Raw genomic sequence first — 18,265 nt, forward strand, 5'->3', positions numbered from 1 at the left:
AACAATCTTACAAACAACAGCATTGCAATTCGACGGGTCAAGACACATTTGCTACAGTTCATTAATTAAGTGAAATGTTTGATTGCGTTGCAGATTTCAGTGCGGCAACAACCTGTGCGTGTCACAGTCGGACCTGTGCGACGGCACCGACGACTGCGGCGACGGTAGCGACGAGGCGGCCGCCATCTGCACCAACTTCAACTGTGACACGCTGCGCCGCTTCCACTGCGACAACCACCGCTGCGTGCCCAGGTTACCACCATTCCTTAGCGCCAACCACTACACACCCACCACCATATAAGTATATAGTTTATTTAGTAGTTTTAACCTACTATCTATAGTAGGATATATATTAAAATATATTTTCATAATATCATCTCAATCTTCTTTCTTATATTATAAATGCGAATGTTTGGATGCATGCATGGATCTCTCTGACATGGCATAGGTATAGAACATAGCCTGGGCGAACACGCGGGCTAAAGCTAGTGCGAAAAAATTACAAATGAATATATTATACTAATTAATACGTGGATATCGTCTTTCAGATACCAAGTGTGCGACGGCGTGGACAACTGTGGCGACGGCTCGGACGAGAACAACATGACGCTGTGTGCGGCGCGCGCGCGTCCCTGCGACCCCGCCACGCAGTTCCAGTGCGCCAACCGGCGCTGCGTGCCGCGCACCGCGCTCTGCGACCTGCGCGACCACTGCGGCGACGCCTCCGACGAGCTCGGCTGCCACACGCAGCGCACCTGCGACCTCACGCACAAAGGTGCTCTCGCTATTCGTATCCCTACTACACACACGCTACTTGCGATCTTCCTTACTTCTTGCTCCAATGCAAATCCTACAACAATTACTATACCATTGTAGGAGGCTGTGAACAATTCTGCACGAACATAACTGGGCCCGGAGGCGCTGGGGCGCCGGGCGGTTACATCTGCAGCTGCTTCCCGGGCTATATCATAGCGGCAGGCGACAGCAAGAAGTGCGTCGACGTGGACGAGTGTGCAACCGGCGCGCACCGCTGTAGCCACCTCTGCCACAATCTCAACGGCAGCTACAGCTGTTCCTGCCGGGAGGGCTTCCGGTCAGTATACCTCCATAAAATACTTACCTCTATAATACTTAAAATTAAATAACTAAATGCGATGATTTGCACTTTCTAGACTGGCGGATAATCTATCCGGAGTGTGCAAAGCGGAGGAGGACGACGTGGTGCTGATGTTCGCTAACGGGCCCGTCATCCGGGCCTTCGTGCGGGACAATAACGAGGAGTTCGACGTCATCACCTCGGAGAAGAGGATCGAGGCCATCGATTACGACCCGCAACGAGAGATGATCTTCTGGGCGGACAGCTACGAGAAGACCATAAAGCGATCCTACATGGTGAACGCGCTCGACGGGCGGGTGAAGACCGGCTTCGCGCAGGATCTAAACATGAAAGGCAACTCCAAGCCGACCGCGCTGGCCGTCGACTACGTCGGGGACAACCTGTACTGGACGGAGGCCGACCGCACGGGCTCCAAGCCTCGCGGGCGCGTCATGGTGGCTCGCAGCGACGGCCGCTACCGCCGCGCGCTCGTCTCCGCCGGGATCGAGAGCCCCACCTCGCTCGCGTTAGACCCGCAGATGGGCCGCATGTTCTGGGCCGACGCCGGTTCCGCGCCCAAGATAGAGATCGCCTGGATGGACGGCTCCAAGAGGCGGCCCGTCGTCACCGAGAACATCAGACACCCCACCGGGCTGGCCATCGACCACGCCATGGACCACGCGATATTCTGGGCGGACACGAAACTGAACACGATCGAGACGATGCGCCACGACGGCTCCAACCGGCGCGTCGTGCTCAAGGGCGACGCGCTGCGGCACCCGCTCTCGCTGGACGTGTTCGAGTCCTCGCTGTACTGGGTGACGCGCGACACGGGCGAGCTCGTGCGCCAGGACAAGTTCGGTCGCGGCGTGCCCTTCGTCATCTCCAAAGATCTAGTCAACCCCTCGGCCGTCAAAGGTGCGCACGATGCAGTAATTCATACATCGTTTTGTTTCATAAAAATGTTTTATACGAATTCAATAACATTATTTCACGTCGTCAGTATACCACCCGCGGCGCTACAACGCGACGGGGCTGCGGGGCGCGGCGTGCGCGCGGCTGCCGTGCTCCCACCTATGCCTGGCGGTGCCGGCGGGCCGCCGCTGCGCCTGCCCCGACCAGCTGCAGCCGCCCAAGCGCGCCACACAGCTGCTCGCCTGCGACGCCGGTGAGCGCCTTGACCCTTGCGTACCCACCGCGCTCAACTGAACACTGTTCTGCGTACTCTCGGTTACTTTATTATTTAATTACAATTTAATTACGGCCCTCAGCGGTGGAGAGTCCGCGCGCGCTGCCGCTGGCGTGCCCGTGCGAGAACGGCGGGACGTGCGAAGCGAGCGCTGGGGGTGCGGGGGGTGCGGGGGGTGTGGGGGGCGAGGACGCGGTGGTGTGCCGCTGCCGCGCTCCGCTGCAGCCGCCGCACTGCGCCGCGCCCGCCGCGCCGCGCGCCGGCTCCGCGCACGTGCTGCTGCCGGCGCTGTTGGCCGCCGCGCTGGCGCTCGCCGCCGCCGCCGCCGCCTTCTTCGTCATCCGCAAGCGGCCCTTGTGAGTGCTGCACCTAACTCTACACAACGCCCACTCTCGCTACATGAGTATAAACACTCCGTCGAACTGACGGAAGACATTATCTAATTAAGATTTATTAGGTTTTTAGTTTAGAATTCTCATAAAGATTAATTTGTTAATTACAGCGGCAAAGGCGTCGGCCTGGGCAGCCTGGCGTCCTCGCAGAGCGTGTCCTTCCGCGCGGGCTCCAACGTGGAGTTCGGAGGCGCGGTGGGGGGCGTGGGGGGCGTGTCCGCGGGCGCGGGGGGCGCTGCGGGAGGCGCGGACGCGTACGCGCTGCACGAGCCGCGCAAGGGCCGCGACTTCAGCAACCCAATGTACGACGCGGTGACGCGCGCCGCCGCCAACGGCGACCCCGAACCGCCCTTGCGTGAGTACACCCGAGCATATGTCTAACACGAGTACTTTAAACGAAGTCAACGACGAGGAATAAACCTAATTTAACAACTGTTTATCGTCGCTTAGTATAGAGTAGTATTCCTAGTACATAATTAAAACATTATAAAACACAACCTTGGCGGTCGAGATCCCCAGCGCAAACATGTCGAGTCACTTTTTACAACTATGGTACTAAAAACTTGTTACCTCGTCAACTTTAAGGCAGGAAATTAATGTTGTGATTGTTTACGTCAACAGCGGGCATTTACGAGGTACCAGAAGAAGTAAAAGAAAAAGTAGGATCGGCGGTGCTGTCGCCGTCGTCGAGTGAGACGCGGGGTGTGGGCGGTGCGGGCGGTGTGGGCGCGCTGGGCGGGCCGCCGGCGGGCGCGCGCGCGCTCGACCCCGCAGCAGACCTCGGCCGCGACACGCAGCGGCTGGTGCGCGAGGACCGACACGACCACGACGGCGACTGCTAGCAGGCCCCGCCCCGCCCCGCACCGCCCCGCCCCGCGCCTCGCCCCCACATCATACGCAGAGTTTAGCTTTTACTCATATGACGGACTAAATACGATCGCACTCACATTCTAAAATGATTGTACTATGATGAGCGATGTGCACCTAACTTGTGTGCAATGAAATCACTAAAGAAGAATTTACTGTGAAAAGTAAAAAGGCCAAACTGGCGTGTGCCAATGACATTCAATTTAATTTAAACCACTCCATGAGGTGCGGCTCGATTGTTTTGGTCGTAAAACTTTAACGCCCGTGTAAATACTGCAACAATAAACAAATTTAATGCGCATTCGTTACGCCTAGCGTTCTGTATTTTATATTATTCTTGTCTCTATTATTTGTGAATAAAATATGTTTGTTATATTGTTGATTTTGTGTAAATTCTATTGTGGTGTATGCAGTAGTAGGCGGCGACAGGACGCGGCCGGCGAGTCTCGCGCGCGCTGTACTTACGGTGGCGCGCCCCGCCCCCGCCCGGTGACGTCACGAGGGGCGTGGCTAGCGCGGCCCCGCCCCCCGCCCCCGTGACGTCACGGGGCGGAGCGAGCGCGCCCCGACCGCTAGTGACACAAATAACTTAGTACATAAAGGACTAGTTAAGGTATTGTTGTTCTCTGTAGACTTTTAAATTGATTTGACAATAAGACACATCGTCTAGAAGATAATTTATTTATTTTGTTTTAAGACTATGTAAAATATAGCTATGTTGTGTTTTATAATTGTCTATTAAATGGTAAAATTTATTAGATTTTTATATGGAATCATTATCGTTTTGCCATAAACATGTGTGAAATAGACTTTCTGTTGTTTTTAATGTTTAAAATAATTATTGTGGTGGTCAATTTCTCCTCATCGGAATATAAGATAAATTGTAAATATGTGCGCTCCGTTAGCAATGTACATACAGCCAGGGATACCTTGTGCGTCGACTGCAGCCCCAGGGCCAGGACCAGGGCTAGGGCCAAGGCCAGGGCCAGGGCCAGGGCTAGGGCCAGGGCCCACGCGCACGCCCTTCCCTTTGTGAATATAAATGTAGCATCACAAGATTTAGCATATGATGGATACGAAGCACATTTCATTGAAAATTTGTTATAAATAAATAAATAGAGTATTGTACTATCTACATATAATGTAAAAATATTGTGTCAATATAACACGTAAGGAGATGAAAATATTTTTGTATCGGGTTTATTGTAGACATAAGACGTCGCGTCGTTCGACTTCACTTCCGTCGAAGAAAATGTGTAAAATACATTAATTACATAACTAGTGCAGTTTGATTTTCCTCCGCCTCCACAACACTTACACAGAGCTTCACTAGTCTCACATTTAAATTGAATTTTGCAAGTTGCTATATAAAATATGTTAATTCTGTCAAACATTATAAAAATCAAACATACGCGTGTGGAACTGAACAACAATAAAATTACAAAAATATTAAACCAGGTTTTTTATTCAATTCATTTATAACAAACCGTAACAAATAAGAACAAAATGTCTTCAACAAAGGGAATGTCGGCACTCACGCGGCAGAATATCGCTTCAAATAAAAAACACTTTTAGAAAAATAATTTCTTTGAAATGTAACAAATTTCACTATTGCAGCGACGAGGAAATTGTTTTATATATAATAAATACATAATGTAAAGTATATAACAAATTATGAGAACAATATAAAAAAAACACATTTTTATTTTTGTAGCGAAATACCAAAAATGGCACAACTTAGACTAGACAGACAGACACAATGATAGTTAGCGCTGTGACATATATAAATGCAAACTCAAATAATTACATGATATACATATTTCAAAGTATGAGATTGTTTTTTTTTATACCATAAGATGGCAAACGAGCAAGTGGCCATTTTAAGTCGTCGAAATAGCGAAGCGACCGCTGACCATAGACATCTGCAATTACATGTTAGTTGCATTGTCTAACTTTTATTTTATTTACAAATGTGCTAATTGTTGAAGTTTTGTCCGGTTTGTGGCCTACATTACATTACATTACATAAGACATATGTGAGAATTATTATTTTTGAGTATAATTTCATACAAGTGCCTACATTACAACGTACATATATTTGATGTAACATTCAGATGACATCAGAGTTAGACATGTTACAAGAGATGTGTTACAAGAGATGTGTTACAAGTACGCGGCCGCTGACTGGAGCTGGGCGGAGAGTGGAGTACATTTTTATCGCAATTTAAACTTTATACGATTGAAACAAGGTTTATTTTCATTTTGCACATCTTTTCCTATCAAATGTGATCCTAAAAAGAGGAGAAAATTAAAATGAAATCTACTCCGCGCTCCGCCCGCTCCGTGTGTAGAGAGTAGAGACCCTTACTGTATACAACTGGTTTTAGTCGAATAATTATAATTTATTAATCCAACATTAAATATACTACCAAAATAATAACTACCAAATGATGTCGTGATGGTAAAGTTCAAGTGCCCTGATGTATACATTTTATGAAAAAATTAGACACAATATATATAAAAAACAAAGTCGTTTTACATTAATTACATTCTATTTCCATTTCACTGATGAAGGCAACAAAAGCATAATTTGACATGTGTCTGTATGTAGCAGTTATGTCTATGAGTACTGCTGAGTGAACTTCTCGTGGAAGGTCTTGAAGCTGTGGAGCATGTGTCTGAGCAGCGCGGGCTGCGGCAGTATTGTTGTGCGGAAGTGGTAAGTTCCCGGCCTCTGACCGAACCCGGACCCCGGCACTATGCAGATACCTGCATCGCGCACACAACATACAACATACAACATATATGTATTCATTTTATTTATCTCATTCTTAACAACAAAAAATCTTGTTAGTGTGAGTCAGTATAACAAGATACAAACTTATGGGAGTCTCGAACATTTGTCCCTCTTACAAGTTTTAATAAAAGACTGCCCATGTTGATGAGATGTGTGTGTGTGTGTGTGTGTGTGTGTGTGTGTGTGTATGACTGACCTGTCTCCTCGAGCAGACGGAAGGCGTAGAAGACGTCGGGCGCCTTGCCCTCAGCCTTGGCGGCCGCGATGGCCTTCTCCGGCAGGTCGATGCGCGGGAATGCGTACATGGCGCCCTGCAACGTCACCGCACACATCTCACTCTCGACACTCAGCAACGTCACCGCACACATCTCACTCTCGACACTCAGCAACGTCACCGCACACATCTCACTCTCGACACTCAGCAACGTCACCGCACACATCTCACTCTCGACACTCAGCAACGTCACCGCACACATCTAACTCTCGACACTCAGCAACGTCACCTCACACATCTCACTCTCGACACTCAGCAACGTCACCGCACACATCTAACTCTCGACACTCAGCAACGTCACCTCACACATCTCACTCTCGACACTCAGCAACGTCACCGCACACATCTCACTCTCGACACTCAGCAACGTCACCGCACACATCTCACTCTCGACACTCAGCAACGTCACCTCACACATCTCACTCTCGACACTCAGCAACGTCACCTCACACATCTCACTCTCGACACTCAGCAACGTCACCTCACACATCTCACTCTCGACACTCAGCAACGTCACCTCACACATCTCACTCTCGACACTCAGCAACGTCACCTCACACATCTCACTCTCGACACTCAGCAACGTCACCTCACACATCTCACTCTCGACACTCAGCAACGTCACCTCACACATCTCACTCTCGACACTCAGCAACGTCACCGCACCCATCTCACTCTCGACACTCAGCAACGTCACCTCACACATCTCACTCTCGACACTCAGCAACGTCACCTCACCCATCTCACTCTCGACACTCAGCAACGTCACCTCACACATCTCACTCTCGACACTCAGCAACGTCACCTCACACATCTCACTCTCGACACTCAGCAACGTCACCGCACACATCTCACTCTCGACACTCAGCAACGTCACCTCACACATCTCACTCTCGACACTCAGCAACGTCACCTCACACATCTCACTCTCGACACTCAGCAACGTCACCTCACACATCTCACTCTCGACACTCAGCAACGTCACCGCACACATCTCACTCTCGACACTCAGCAACGTCACCTCACACATCTCACTCTCGACACTCAGCAACGTCACCGCACACATCTCACTCTCGACACTCAGCAACGTCACCGCACACATCTCACTCTCGACACTCAGCAACGTCACCTCACACATCTCACTCTCGACACTCAGCAACGTCACCTCACACATCTCACTCTCGACACTCAGCAACGTCACCTCACACATCTCACTCTCGACACTCAGCAACGTCACCGCACACATCTCACTCTCGACACTCAGCAACGTCACCGCACACATCTCACTCTCGACACTCAGCAACGTCACCGCACACATCTCACTCTCGACACTCAGCAACGTCACCTCACACATCTCACTCTCGACACTCAGCAACGTCACCGCACACATCTCACTCTCGACACTCAGCAACGTCACCGCACACATCTCACTCTCGACACTCAGCAACGTCACCTCACACATCTCACTCTCGACACTCAGCAACGTCACCTCACACATCTCACTCTCGACACTCAGCAACGTCACCTCACACATCTCACTCTCGACACTCAGCAACGTCACCGCACACATCTCACTCTCGACACTCAGCAACGTCACCTCACACATCTCACTCTCGACACTCAGCAACGTCACCTCACACATCTCACTCTCGACACTCAGCAACGTCACCTCACACATCTCACTCTCGACACTCAGCAACGTCACCTCACACATCTCACTCTCGACACTCAGCAACGTCACCTCACACATCTCACTCTCGACACTCAGCAACGTCACCTCACACATCTCACTCTCGACACTCAGCAACGTCACCTCACCCATCTCACTCTCGACACTCAGCAACGTCACCTCACACATCTCACTCTCGACACTCAGCAACGTCACCTCACACATCTCACTCTCGACACTCAGCAACGTCACCGCACACATCTCACTCTCGACACTCAGCAACGTCACCTCACACATCTCACTCTCGACACTCAGCAACGTCACCTCACACATCTCACTCTCGACACTCAGCAACGTCACCTCACACATCTCACTCTCGACACTCAGCAACGTCACCGCACACATCTCACTCTCGACACTCAGCAACGTCACCTCACACATCTCACTCTCGACACTCAGCAACGTCACCGCACACATCTCACTCTCGACACTCAGCAACGTCACCGCACACATCTCACTCTCGACACTCAGCAACGTCACCTCACACATCTCACTCTCGACACTCAGCAACGTCACCTCACACATCTCACTCTCGACACTCAGCAACGTCACCTCACACATCTCACTCTCGACACTCAGCAACGTCACCGCACACATCTCACTCTCGACACTCAGCAACGTCACCGCACACATCTCACTCTCGACACTCAGCAACGTCACCGCACACATCTCACTCTCGACACTCAGCAACGTCACCTCACACATCTCACTCTCGACACTCAGCAACGTCACCGCACACATCTCACTCTCGACACTCAGCAACGTCACCGCACACATCTCACTCTCGACACTCAGCAACGTCACCTCACACATCTCACTCTCGACACTCAGCAACGTCACCTCACACATCTCACTCTCGACACTCAGCAACGTCACCTCACACATCTCACTCTCGACACTCAGCAACGTCACCGCACACATCTCACTCTCGACACTCAGCAACGTCACCGCACACATCTCACTCTCGACACTCAGCAACGTCACCTCACACATCTCACTCTCGACACTCAGCAACGTCACCTCACACATCTCACTCTCGACACTCAGCAACGTCACCTCACACATCTCACTCTCGACACTCAGCAACGTCACCACACACATCTCACTCAGCATCGTTACAAAACCTCGTCACTCGCGACTCTGTTACACTAGTTTCGCAGTCGCTCGCTGCAGATAATATAAGAAAAAGTCAGGTTCACCTGCACGATGTTGCACTTGAAGCCCTGCATGGAGTTGAAGGTCTCAGCGATCATGTTGGCGCGCTCGGCCAGCGAGGTCAGCACGCCCGCCTTCTCCCGCGACCACAGCTCGTACGAGGGATCTCCCTGCACCGGCTCCTTCGCCTGCAACACACCGGTGTCACAGTGAGGCTAGAGGAGAGAGGAGAGAGCAGGAGAGGAGCGGCGGACGACACTCACCACGCAGTCGACGGCGGTCTGTCCGAGCGTGGTGGGGCACAGCATGGCGGAGATGCACTTGTACAGCTGCGCCTGCACCTCGGGCTGCAGGTTGAGCAGCTCCATCCAGCCGCCGCGCAGCCCGCACTCGCCCACGTAGCCCTTGCTCACGGACATGAAGGACGCCACCTCCAGCTCCGAGCTGTACGGCTCGCCCATCTCCCGCACCACCTTCTTGAAGGAGAAGAACTCGCTGCCGGGCGCGTACACGTTCTTCTGGTACACCTCGTCGGCCAGCACCAGCAGCCCGTGCTCGTGCGCGAACTTCACTATCGCCTCGATGTTGGCGCGCGTCAGCACCTGGAACATGAGTCGGAACAATAAGAACAACGTTACATTTATGTCGAGTACATCTCGCTCTCCCGACATATCGACGCACCTGTCCGGTGGGGTTGCCGGGGTTGATGACGACGAGCGCGCGCACCTTGCACGTGTTGCTGCCCTGCTGCAGCGCGCGCGTCAGCTCGGCCACGTCCAGGCCCCAGCCGCGCTCCTCGTCCAGGTAGTACCGCACCTGCTCCAGCCCGTACTCGGCCAGCGAGGCGGAGTACAGCGGGTACTGCGGGATCGGGATCATCACGCCTGTCTCGCACACACCCACAACTAATGTTACTACTCGCCTCGGCTTTCACTCTCGCCAAATATATACGGTAAAATGTTCTACCGGCACTATGACAAGCCTGCAGTACCTAATTCACTACAATACACTTAATTTCTGTCAGCCATGTTAGCAAGTGTCGTTATATTTATACTTATAATTTAGGTTTCTGTAGCAAATAAATGTAATTCCCAAATCTTGACAAATAAAAGGCAAAGAAATATTATTTCATGTTTGACAAAGACCTAGTAAATGTGTACGAGTGTTGCACAAGTGTCTCACACGGAACTGGGTCGCGGCAAACGTTAACGTGACAAATAAAGTCTAGACAAAACATTTACAAATATTGCATTAAAACTTTTACATTTTAACGTTATCTGTTTGTCTTCTGCGATGTTAATGATAAATGACACTGCGACACATTTGTCATAGTTTCAATTCTTTGTCTTGTAGAAATGTTCGACTTAATTCAGACACTATGATGTTATTTATAGATAAAATTTAAGCAATAACTAATAGATTGTATTGTGACGTATTGTATGAATAATATTTTATGTACCGTAGAAGTGATACACAAAAGTAATTCCGAAAGCATAGTGATATGAAGATCCTGCCCGACATAATGGACAATCTTTCAATTAGATATCAGTGGCCACTGATCTCTTTCTGCGATAAACTACCAATGCTACATGTGTCAACATTTGTACCTACATACATGTCATAAAAAATTAAAATATTTTATACGATTGTTCTGCAAAATACTGTGTAATTTGCATATGATACGTGTGTATGTGGGCGTGTGACGTCACCTGAGGGCTTGCCGTCGATCTTGTTGCAGAGCATCTGGAGCACGTTCTTGATGGCTGTGGAGGCGCCCGTGGAGAGACAGATGTCCTGCCAGCGCGCCGGGTGACCGTCGCGCTTCTCTATGTACTCCGCCACGTGCCGGCGCACCAGCTCGATGCCCTGCGACGTCGAGTACGCGCCCACCGACCCGCCCCTGCAGCCACACACACACACCACACATACAACATAGGTAAGCGGTCGCACAGAGTCGCATCAACGTCGAAGTTCACGTACCCGCAACCCTTCAGTATATCCTGTGCGCGCTGCTTCACGTCCGCGGGAAAGTCGCTGTTCTTTATGAAGTCGGGGTAGGCGACACACGCCAGCACCTGCAACGTGACATTGTCATGTAGCCCGCTGCAATGTGTCACTGTTGGTGTGACAGTGACGTCACAGTGTGCCAGTGTACCTGTCTGATGAAGGTGATGGGCGCCTGGCCCATGGCGTGCGCATCGCCGATGTTGGCTTTGATCACCGTCTTAAATGGCTTCTTAGCGCCCTGCGAAAATGTAAAATGTGGCACATTAACATAAACAAAAATGAGTGTAACATACGATCAATGATATATTTTGATCTGCATTATTTCCATTAGGGTACTCGTGCTCGTGCTCGTGCTCGTGCTCGTGCTCGAGACATCGAGGTCGAATAGTTTTACGATCATTTACGTTTACGTATTACATTAAATGTAAAGTCACTACAAGCCACATTTAATGTCCTTCATACCAGAAAGTACTTCATGATTCGAATTTTACGTGGGCTCGGTTTTACATTGCATTTAGCGCATAAATTCAACAGCACTAATGTATTGCTAATGGTCACAACACGACACGAACACCGACACAACCTAAACTAACCGGCAAATCAATCCTCAGTATTGCTCCACACAACTGAACATTTGTACAAAAATTATAGCACCAACTTGATTTTAATAAAATAATTTTCATATAATAAATGCATTTCTAATGCAATTGTTCAATTTACTAGGTATTTTTTTTAACTTTATACATTGGACTTTTCATACAATACATACTTTATCTTTTATTTTAGAAGCCTAGTTTAGGTGCGAGTGTAAGTAGCAGTCAGTATTCATGCTAAAGGAACATGGTAGTGAAGCAAGCGATAAACAGTGTAAGTGCGTGCTGCGTGCTGCGTGCTGCGTGCTGCGGCGGCGAGCGTGACGACAACGTCAGCGCAAAGCGAGATTGCTGGACGTGACGCTAATCTGCACTTGATAGCTGATAACAAGCGGCGCGATATCGTGCGCAGATATAATAACTTTTACGCAATCTGATACCACACAATGGTAAAGGAGAATTGTCACACAGGTGAAGGAATTAAATGAGACAAAAGTTAAACTACTATGACCGTGTGATAAAAAGTACATTGTATTTTCGTGTATCTGTATTTATGGATTTCGGAGAGATTAAGATAAAAAAACCGGCCACGTTTGTCAATCAAAAAAACAGGCATTTTTCATCCAAGTGTAAAGCCGTATTGTTCATAGCCCAAAATCCTTTACAAGTTCCAGGCTTTGACGGACCGGTAATCGTGCCAACAAAGGTATGGGAATTCGGTATTAGTCCTGGCATTTATCTCGGGTGCAATTATTTGCGGTGTGTTGCGGCGGAGCGGACTCGCGCGCCTTGCTTGTTGTCTATTTACGCAAATGTACTAAAAGCGGCGGCGACACAGACTAATTGCCGCAGTTAATTATAACTCCGTACAATTCCGCAGCGCGACCTTCGCTGTTCACACCAATATCATAATGCAAACATATCGCGGTTGCTATAGCCGTCGCGGCTATTATAAATATATGCCTAAAACTATATCTAGTACCTAGGTATACGTGCAGAGTATTACTTTGCATATTATTACACTCTTCGTTATAATACTATGTTAATGACGTCACATAATAACATAATTAAAAATGTATTATGTTAGAACACAATCATGTATATATGTATGACTAATTTCACCGTAAACTGACTACGTGACTTGTTACAATAGAAATATTCTATACAAAGATGTCTTAACGGAGAATGCAATTTAACTGTCATTAATTAAAACTTTTAAAAATAAAACACTGACAAAGTTTGTTTTATTTCTCATTTGTAAGTAAGAATTAAATGTAAAAATAGTGGCAAAAGTTATGAATGAACATCGGGAAGGTCGTTTCAATGTCGCGCGGACAGGCTGCGCTGCGCGGCGCGGTCTGCTCCTTGATCGATACGTGCCGGTTACTTACCTGATGTTCGCAACGACGACACTTATATAACTAATACATTTGTAAAGGATAAAGCTGTAAGGTGCCACAGACATACATAATGTACTCAGGGTTCATATTCCGGACGTGTAACAGTTATTCAATGTAACAAAAGGAAGTCTGATTTTTGAGTAAGAAAGTTGTTGTGATTTCCTTCGAATGTCACCCACAATACAAACGTCTGTTGTCTTTGTCCAAGTGGTGTGGCCGACCGGAGACAAAGCAACGAGACATTGAGATAAAAACTACGAAGGTTTAGTTACCGTGTGGCTTGAGCTAGAGATGTAAAAAATCCTGTCACGTGTTAGTCATTTGTAGTAGATAGTAGTAGTAATTGTAGAATTGTCATTGTTATTGTACAATAAGAATTACATATCAACGTAGTTCTGATGCTTAATGAATGACCATAGTTGACATATAAATAAATAAATTGAAAACAAATAAATGTGACAATTGCGGATTGTTTATTTCAATACTGTGACCTTTGCATTTGTTTACGTTACGTTATATTTATATGAAATCATAACATTCACCCAGTGAACAGCTACACGTGAGATAAATGCGAGCCATTTTTCAATACTGCGTCTATCAACTCAATACTGTGGCATAGGTCAAAACCAAATACACATACTTCACCCTTATCAATGGTGTTCAAAGATTATAAACTAAAAAAAAAAATATATATATATATATATATATATATATATATATATATATATATATATATATATATATATATATATATATATATATTGGAAGGTAACTTACAAAAAGAGGAATATTTTTTACATGCAGATGTGATAATAGAACAAAGAACAAAATGTAGATTGTAGATAATAATTACTGTCTATTGCGACCAACAAATATCTCATTTATAAGTAAGACGAGAGCCGGTCATTCTGATCGAAAATAGTCAGTGCCGTGCCGGCTCGAAGGACCAGTGCACACCGCGCCATAAAGCTCCCCCCCCGCGCCCCCGGCGACATACAAACTGGCCTATACTCGCCGAGTTCATTATAATATAAATCATTGAAAATAATAGCAACCAGTTTAAACAGTTAAAAATATTAACAATTGTAAATTTACTTTGGAACTTCAATTAAAAACGATATTATTAGACATAATAAATGATCATTTTAAACAGGAGGCAATGTAAATGACGCGGGGGGCGTGGAGGAGTGCGCGGAGTGCGGTACTTTCCGAAACAACAACAGGCCGACACAAGGTTTTTGATTTTAACCTTTGTCTTGCCATTTACTAATACTGTAATCTGTGTTCACACGCGAACATCACAAATCATCATTAATCTTGTTAATCTTGTTTAGAATGTAATAAACACTGTGAACCGTAAAGTATTCCCTAATTTCGAGAAATTTCACAAATCATTTTATTTATTTATTTCTACTGAAAGCAGACTCCGTATTGAGAGTTTATGTGTGGTGGGAATACTCAGTTGGGTACAACATTTCCTACTTTTAGTTAATTGCCAAATGTAAGTAAATCTCCGCTTTGCCTGTTGCCTGTGCCCATGCCCATTCTAATATTATATAACCTAATAATTACGTTTAACTGTGGCGTGAATTTTACATCGTATAATGACTCAATGTCGTAACAAAATGCAGGTAAACTACTGCACTTTACATCTCTTTAAATATACCCAATGTCTCAAATTATCCCTTGGGCAGAGTTTATTTCAAAAATCCATATTTAAAAGCAGAAAAACTAATTAAAATATTATATGTTTTTATTTTCTATTATTATGTAACTTCATAATTCAGTCATGGTATATCAAATGAGGTCATCGGCATGTCACATTAGGCCGTTGCTTAATACAAAATATGTATTAAAAATGTGGCAAAATGCTATAAATTATCATCAGTAACTTGTCTACGTAATAGATTTAGTCACAACTTCAATTACAAATTATATTTTACTTTGTTGTGTTTTGATGTTAATGGTGATTATGAACTGTGAATCTCCTTCATTATGTTTGACAACAACAAACACTACATTATGTGTCAATACAAATTATACATCATTCAAACATATTTCAAACACTTTGATAAAATAGTCTGTAATCCGTAAAACCTCCATTTTCATGCAAATATTACAAATAGTTCATGTGGTGAGCTTCATTTATACCAGTTAGTAATGTACATAGACATACAATGTACTATTTATTTGAATTTAGGTTATCTCTGGTAGTAAGTAGTACTACATTAAGTACTAAATACACCAAATTCCCATATCTTTGGAGAAGACATAAGTTATAACTGTATGGTTGACATAATTTTATATGAGTCAGTAATAAAGAAACTCAATGGTGACATAGCTGGAAGACACTAATGTCTTTCAAGGTTTTCTCTTTAGTGTTAATTATGTTAACATTTTATAAAATTAAAGGAGGGTAAGTTGCTACATGTAAAGGTTAATTTTAACATACAGAAAAACAAAATGTTTATATGTTGAATTTATTTTAATCCATAACAAAATAAAAATAGTAAGTATGTTATCAGCATTGTTTAGTGGAAAGTCATTTGTGTTTGCAATTAAATTCTTTGTGAATCTGAGTTATTTTACATGATGTATTATTATAAAAGAGATGGATTAAAAAAATATCAACTTACAACTGACTAAAGTGTGCATAACGATCTGGTGGTATTTTAGTGATTAAAAGAATAAACACATTGAGTAACATTTTGTTAATGGATATAAGTTTTTAGTTTGACACAGATTTGATGTAAGTAAACATATGGTAATTCTTACCTTTTCGAGTTCCTTCTCTATTTCACCGGCGCGAATAACCAAAGGTCCACGCACCGCGTATTCCAACTTCAAGATGTTGGGATTTAAATTTTCTATTGTAACTGCTTTAGATGCCATGGTGCGTACGTTCGAAAGCCTATTATAATATCGCAAACACGGATCACTCGAGCTCAATCTTCTCGCGACACCCGACCACAAGCGACTGGGGCCGGCCGCCGCCGCCGCCGTTGCGCGACCGCCACTTATCACCCACCTCATTGATGACATGCTGCAATCAATTTCACAACTCTGTACACATCACTGTCGTTATAAATTGAACACTTAAAAATTAGCCGTTTGCTAAATTAAGATAAAAATCAAAGGAAAATTTTAGGAGTATTAATTCCAATAAACAGCATGTATATGGCAGATTTAATAAAGTTGACGGCGATGCCATGACGTCTTCGGCAAGTTTCGTATCGCCGCCGATCGATAAATACCACTATCGTTGAACAATTGATGTTTTCTTTTATTGGAGTTTTATTATTAAAAACTAAGCTTAAAACAGCGTAATCCTCTTATATAACTATATATATCTTATGAACAATTACTTTAAAATATAAATAAAATTATGAATAAATCAACATAATTAAGTGTAATGTAAATTACCTATGTACAATTGTTACGTAAACCTAATCTACACTACACCATTCACTATGTTATGTTATCAGTTATCTTTACCTATTACATAAATTGCACTATACATAATATATACATAGTCTCATATTGCTGAATGTTTTGCTTTTTGTGACAATGACAGAAGTCAGGAGACAGAAGACAGTTGAAAGCTCAGATGAAGATTAATAAATTTTTAGGTGGCAACATTACTATCGTCACAGCTTATATATTACGCAGACAATGCAATTTATACGTCACATTATAAAGGGAAATAAATAGCGTTTAGATAGTTACAAAAAATGTTTCTTAATGAAATATTAATTCCAATAACAATCTACTGCCTTATATTAAATAACAACAACGCGAATATGTAATAAGTTAATTTCAATTGTCAACGAATCCAGACGAAGCAAAAGATATCTGCTGTATTTTTAGGGAAATAATATGTAGACGTTAAGACAATAAATAGGTATTAATGTGGATAATATATGATAACATGTCCATAAACAGCAAAGTATAATGATAATATTATTATCGCTAATAATAATAGTCACATTCTGCGCTTAAGCGTGTCGAGTTTTATTTTGTTCTAAATAAATATTTGTTAAATTGCATCTTGAACCACTAAACATATACATCAAAGCGTACCTGGAATATTATTATGACATGTATAATCTTCTTAACTATATAACTTATCTACCACCGTCATACACACACTTTGTGATTATACTACAAATCACTGTGTCGGAAAAATTAAATTTACATGAAATATTTATGCGTCACTTCATAGAGTTATTAATATTATTATGAAAATACATCACATATTGACAATACAAGAGTCACGAACAAATTGTGTTAATCGGTTATCTTGTCAAGATAACATAAAGTAATCAATGTTTCTCTTATTAGATAACTAGCAGTCGCCCGCGACACTGTCCGCGTGGAATTAAAAAAACTTAATGTTAATTAGCTTATGTCCTATGTGATCTTCCAGACAGTGTTCTAAATCGGTATCAAATTCATCCAGATTCATTGTTCCGCTCTTTAGATACCTTCTTGCAAACATCCATGCATCCGTAAACTTTTGCATTTTATAATATTAGTAAGATACAAGCATGAGACACTTATCGACGGTACACGTTTTAAAGTTAATATAATGAAATGGCAGAAAGTTTGAGCAATTAAATGCTAACTTGTTTTAAATTTAAATATATATAGTATCTACAGTTTAAAAAAAATACTTTATCCGTTTTATAAATCTCACTTGTTTTGGATTAATCAACCAGTTGGAAAATTATAAGGTCAACGTGTATTTTATATTAATGGTGTAACCT

General features: G+C 44.6%; 2 protein-coding genes across 4 annotated transcripts in view; one reads left to right on the forward strand and one right to left on the reverse strand.

The window, feature by feature from the left end:
* The window catches only part of LOC106720716 (low-density lipoprotein receptor-related protein 2), a 122,740-nt gene extending 119,194 nt beyond the window's left edge, over positions 1-3,546 (forward strand). Inside the window, exons 20-27 of the mRNA XM_045680159.1 lie at positions 94-252; positions 549-775; positions 877-1,093; positions 1,173-2,014; positions 2,100-2,264; positions 2,368-2,641; positions 2,788-3,032; positions 3,299-3,546. Of these exons, the coding sequence (XP_045536115.1) occupies positions 94-252; positions 549-775; positions 877-1,093; positions 1,173-2,014; positions 2,100-2,264; positions 2,368-2,641; positions 2,788-3,032; positions 3,299-3,519 (2,350 nt within the window). The 3' untranslated portion in view covers positions 3,520-3,546. The remainder of the gene's footprint in view (positions 1-93; positions 253-548; positions 776-876; positions 1,094-1,172; positions 2,015-2,099; positions 2,265-2,367; positions 2,642-2,787; positions 3,033-3,298) is intronic.
* A 2,442-nt stretch (positions 3,547-5,988) lies between these two features.
* Positions 5,989-17,730, reverse strand: LOC106720883 (alanine aminotransferase 1). 3 transcript variants are annotated; one of them, XM_014515696.2, is made up of 10 exons: positions 17,580-17,730; positions 16,275-16,542; positions 11,655-11,744; positions 11,480-11,574; positions 11,209-11,399; positions 10,181-10,383; positions 9,763-10,101; positions 9,544-9,687; positions 6,538-6,652; positions 5,989-6,313 (listed from the first exon to the last, which is right to left on the reverse strand). In XM_014515696.2, exons 2-10 carry the CDS (start codon positions 16,539-16,541, stop codon positions 6,165-6,167), a joined length of 1,593 nt encoding a protein of 530 aa, XP_014371182.2. In that variant the 5' UTR covers position 16,542; positions 17,580-17,730; the 3' UTR covers positions 5,989-6,164. The 3 variants fall into 3 exon arrangements, with proteins under 3 accessions (XP_014371182.2, XP_014371189.2, XP_014371174.2); XM_014515703.2 differs by lacking the exon at positions 17,580-17,730 and adding an exon at positions 16,995-17,052; XM_014515688.2 differs by lacking the exon at positions 17,580-17,730 and adding an exon at positions 16,923-17,001.
* Positions 17,731-18,265: the final 535 nt, after the last annotated feature.

Source organism: Papilio machaon, chromosome 12 (assembly GCF_912999745.1).
Source record: "Papilio machaon chromosome 12, ilPapMach1.1, whole genome shotgun sequence".
Classification (NCBI taxonomy): Eukaryota; Metazoa; Arthropoda; class Insecta; order Lepidoptera; family Papilionidae; genus Papilio; species Papilio machaon.

What these genes read in the sequence shown, in the direction of transcription:
- LOC106720883 (XM_014515696.2), bottom strand. Translation starts at nt 16,541, where the DNA reads ATGTCATCAATGAGGTGGGTGATAAGTGGCGGTCGCGCAACGGCGGCG. An exon ending in TAGAGAAGGAACTCGAAAAG is followed by an intron (nt 11,745 to 16,274) that starts GTAAGAATTACC and finishes ACATTTTCGCAG; the next exon opens with GGCGCTAAGAAGCCATTTAA. An exon ending in GATCGACGGCAAGCCCTCAG is followed by an intron (nt 10,384 to 11,208) that starts GTGACGTCACAC and finishes TGTGCGAGACAG; the next exon opens with GCGTGATGATCCCGATCCCG.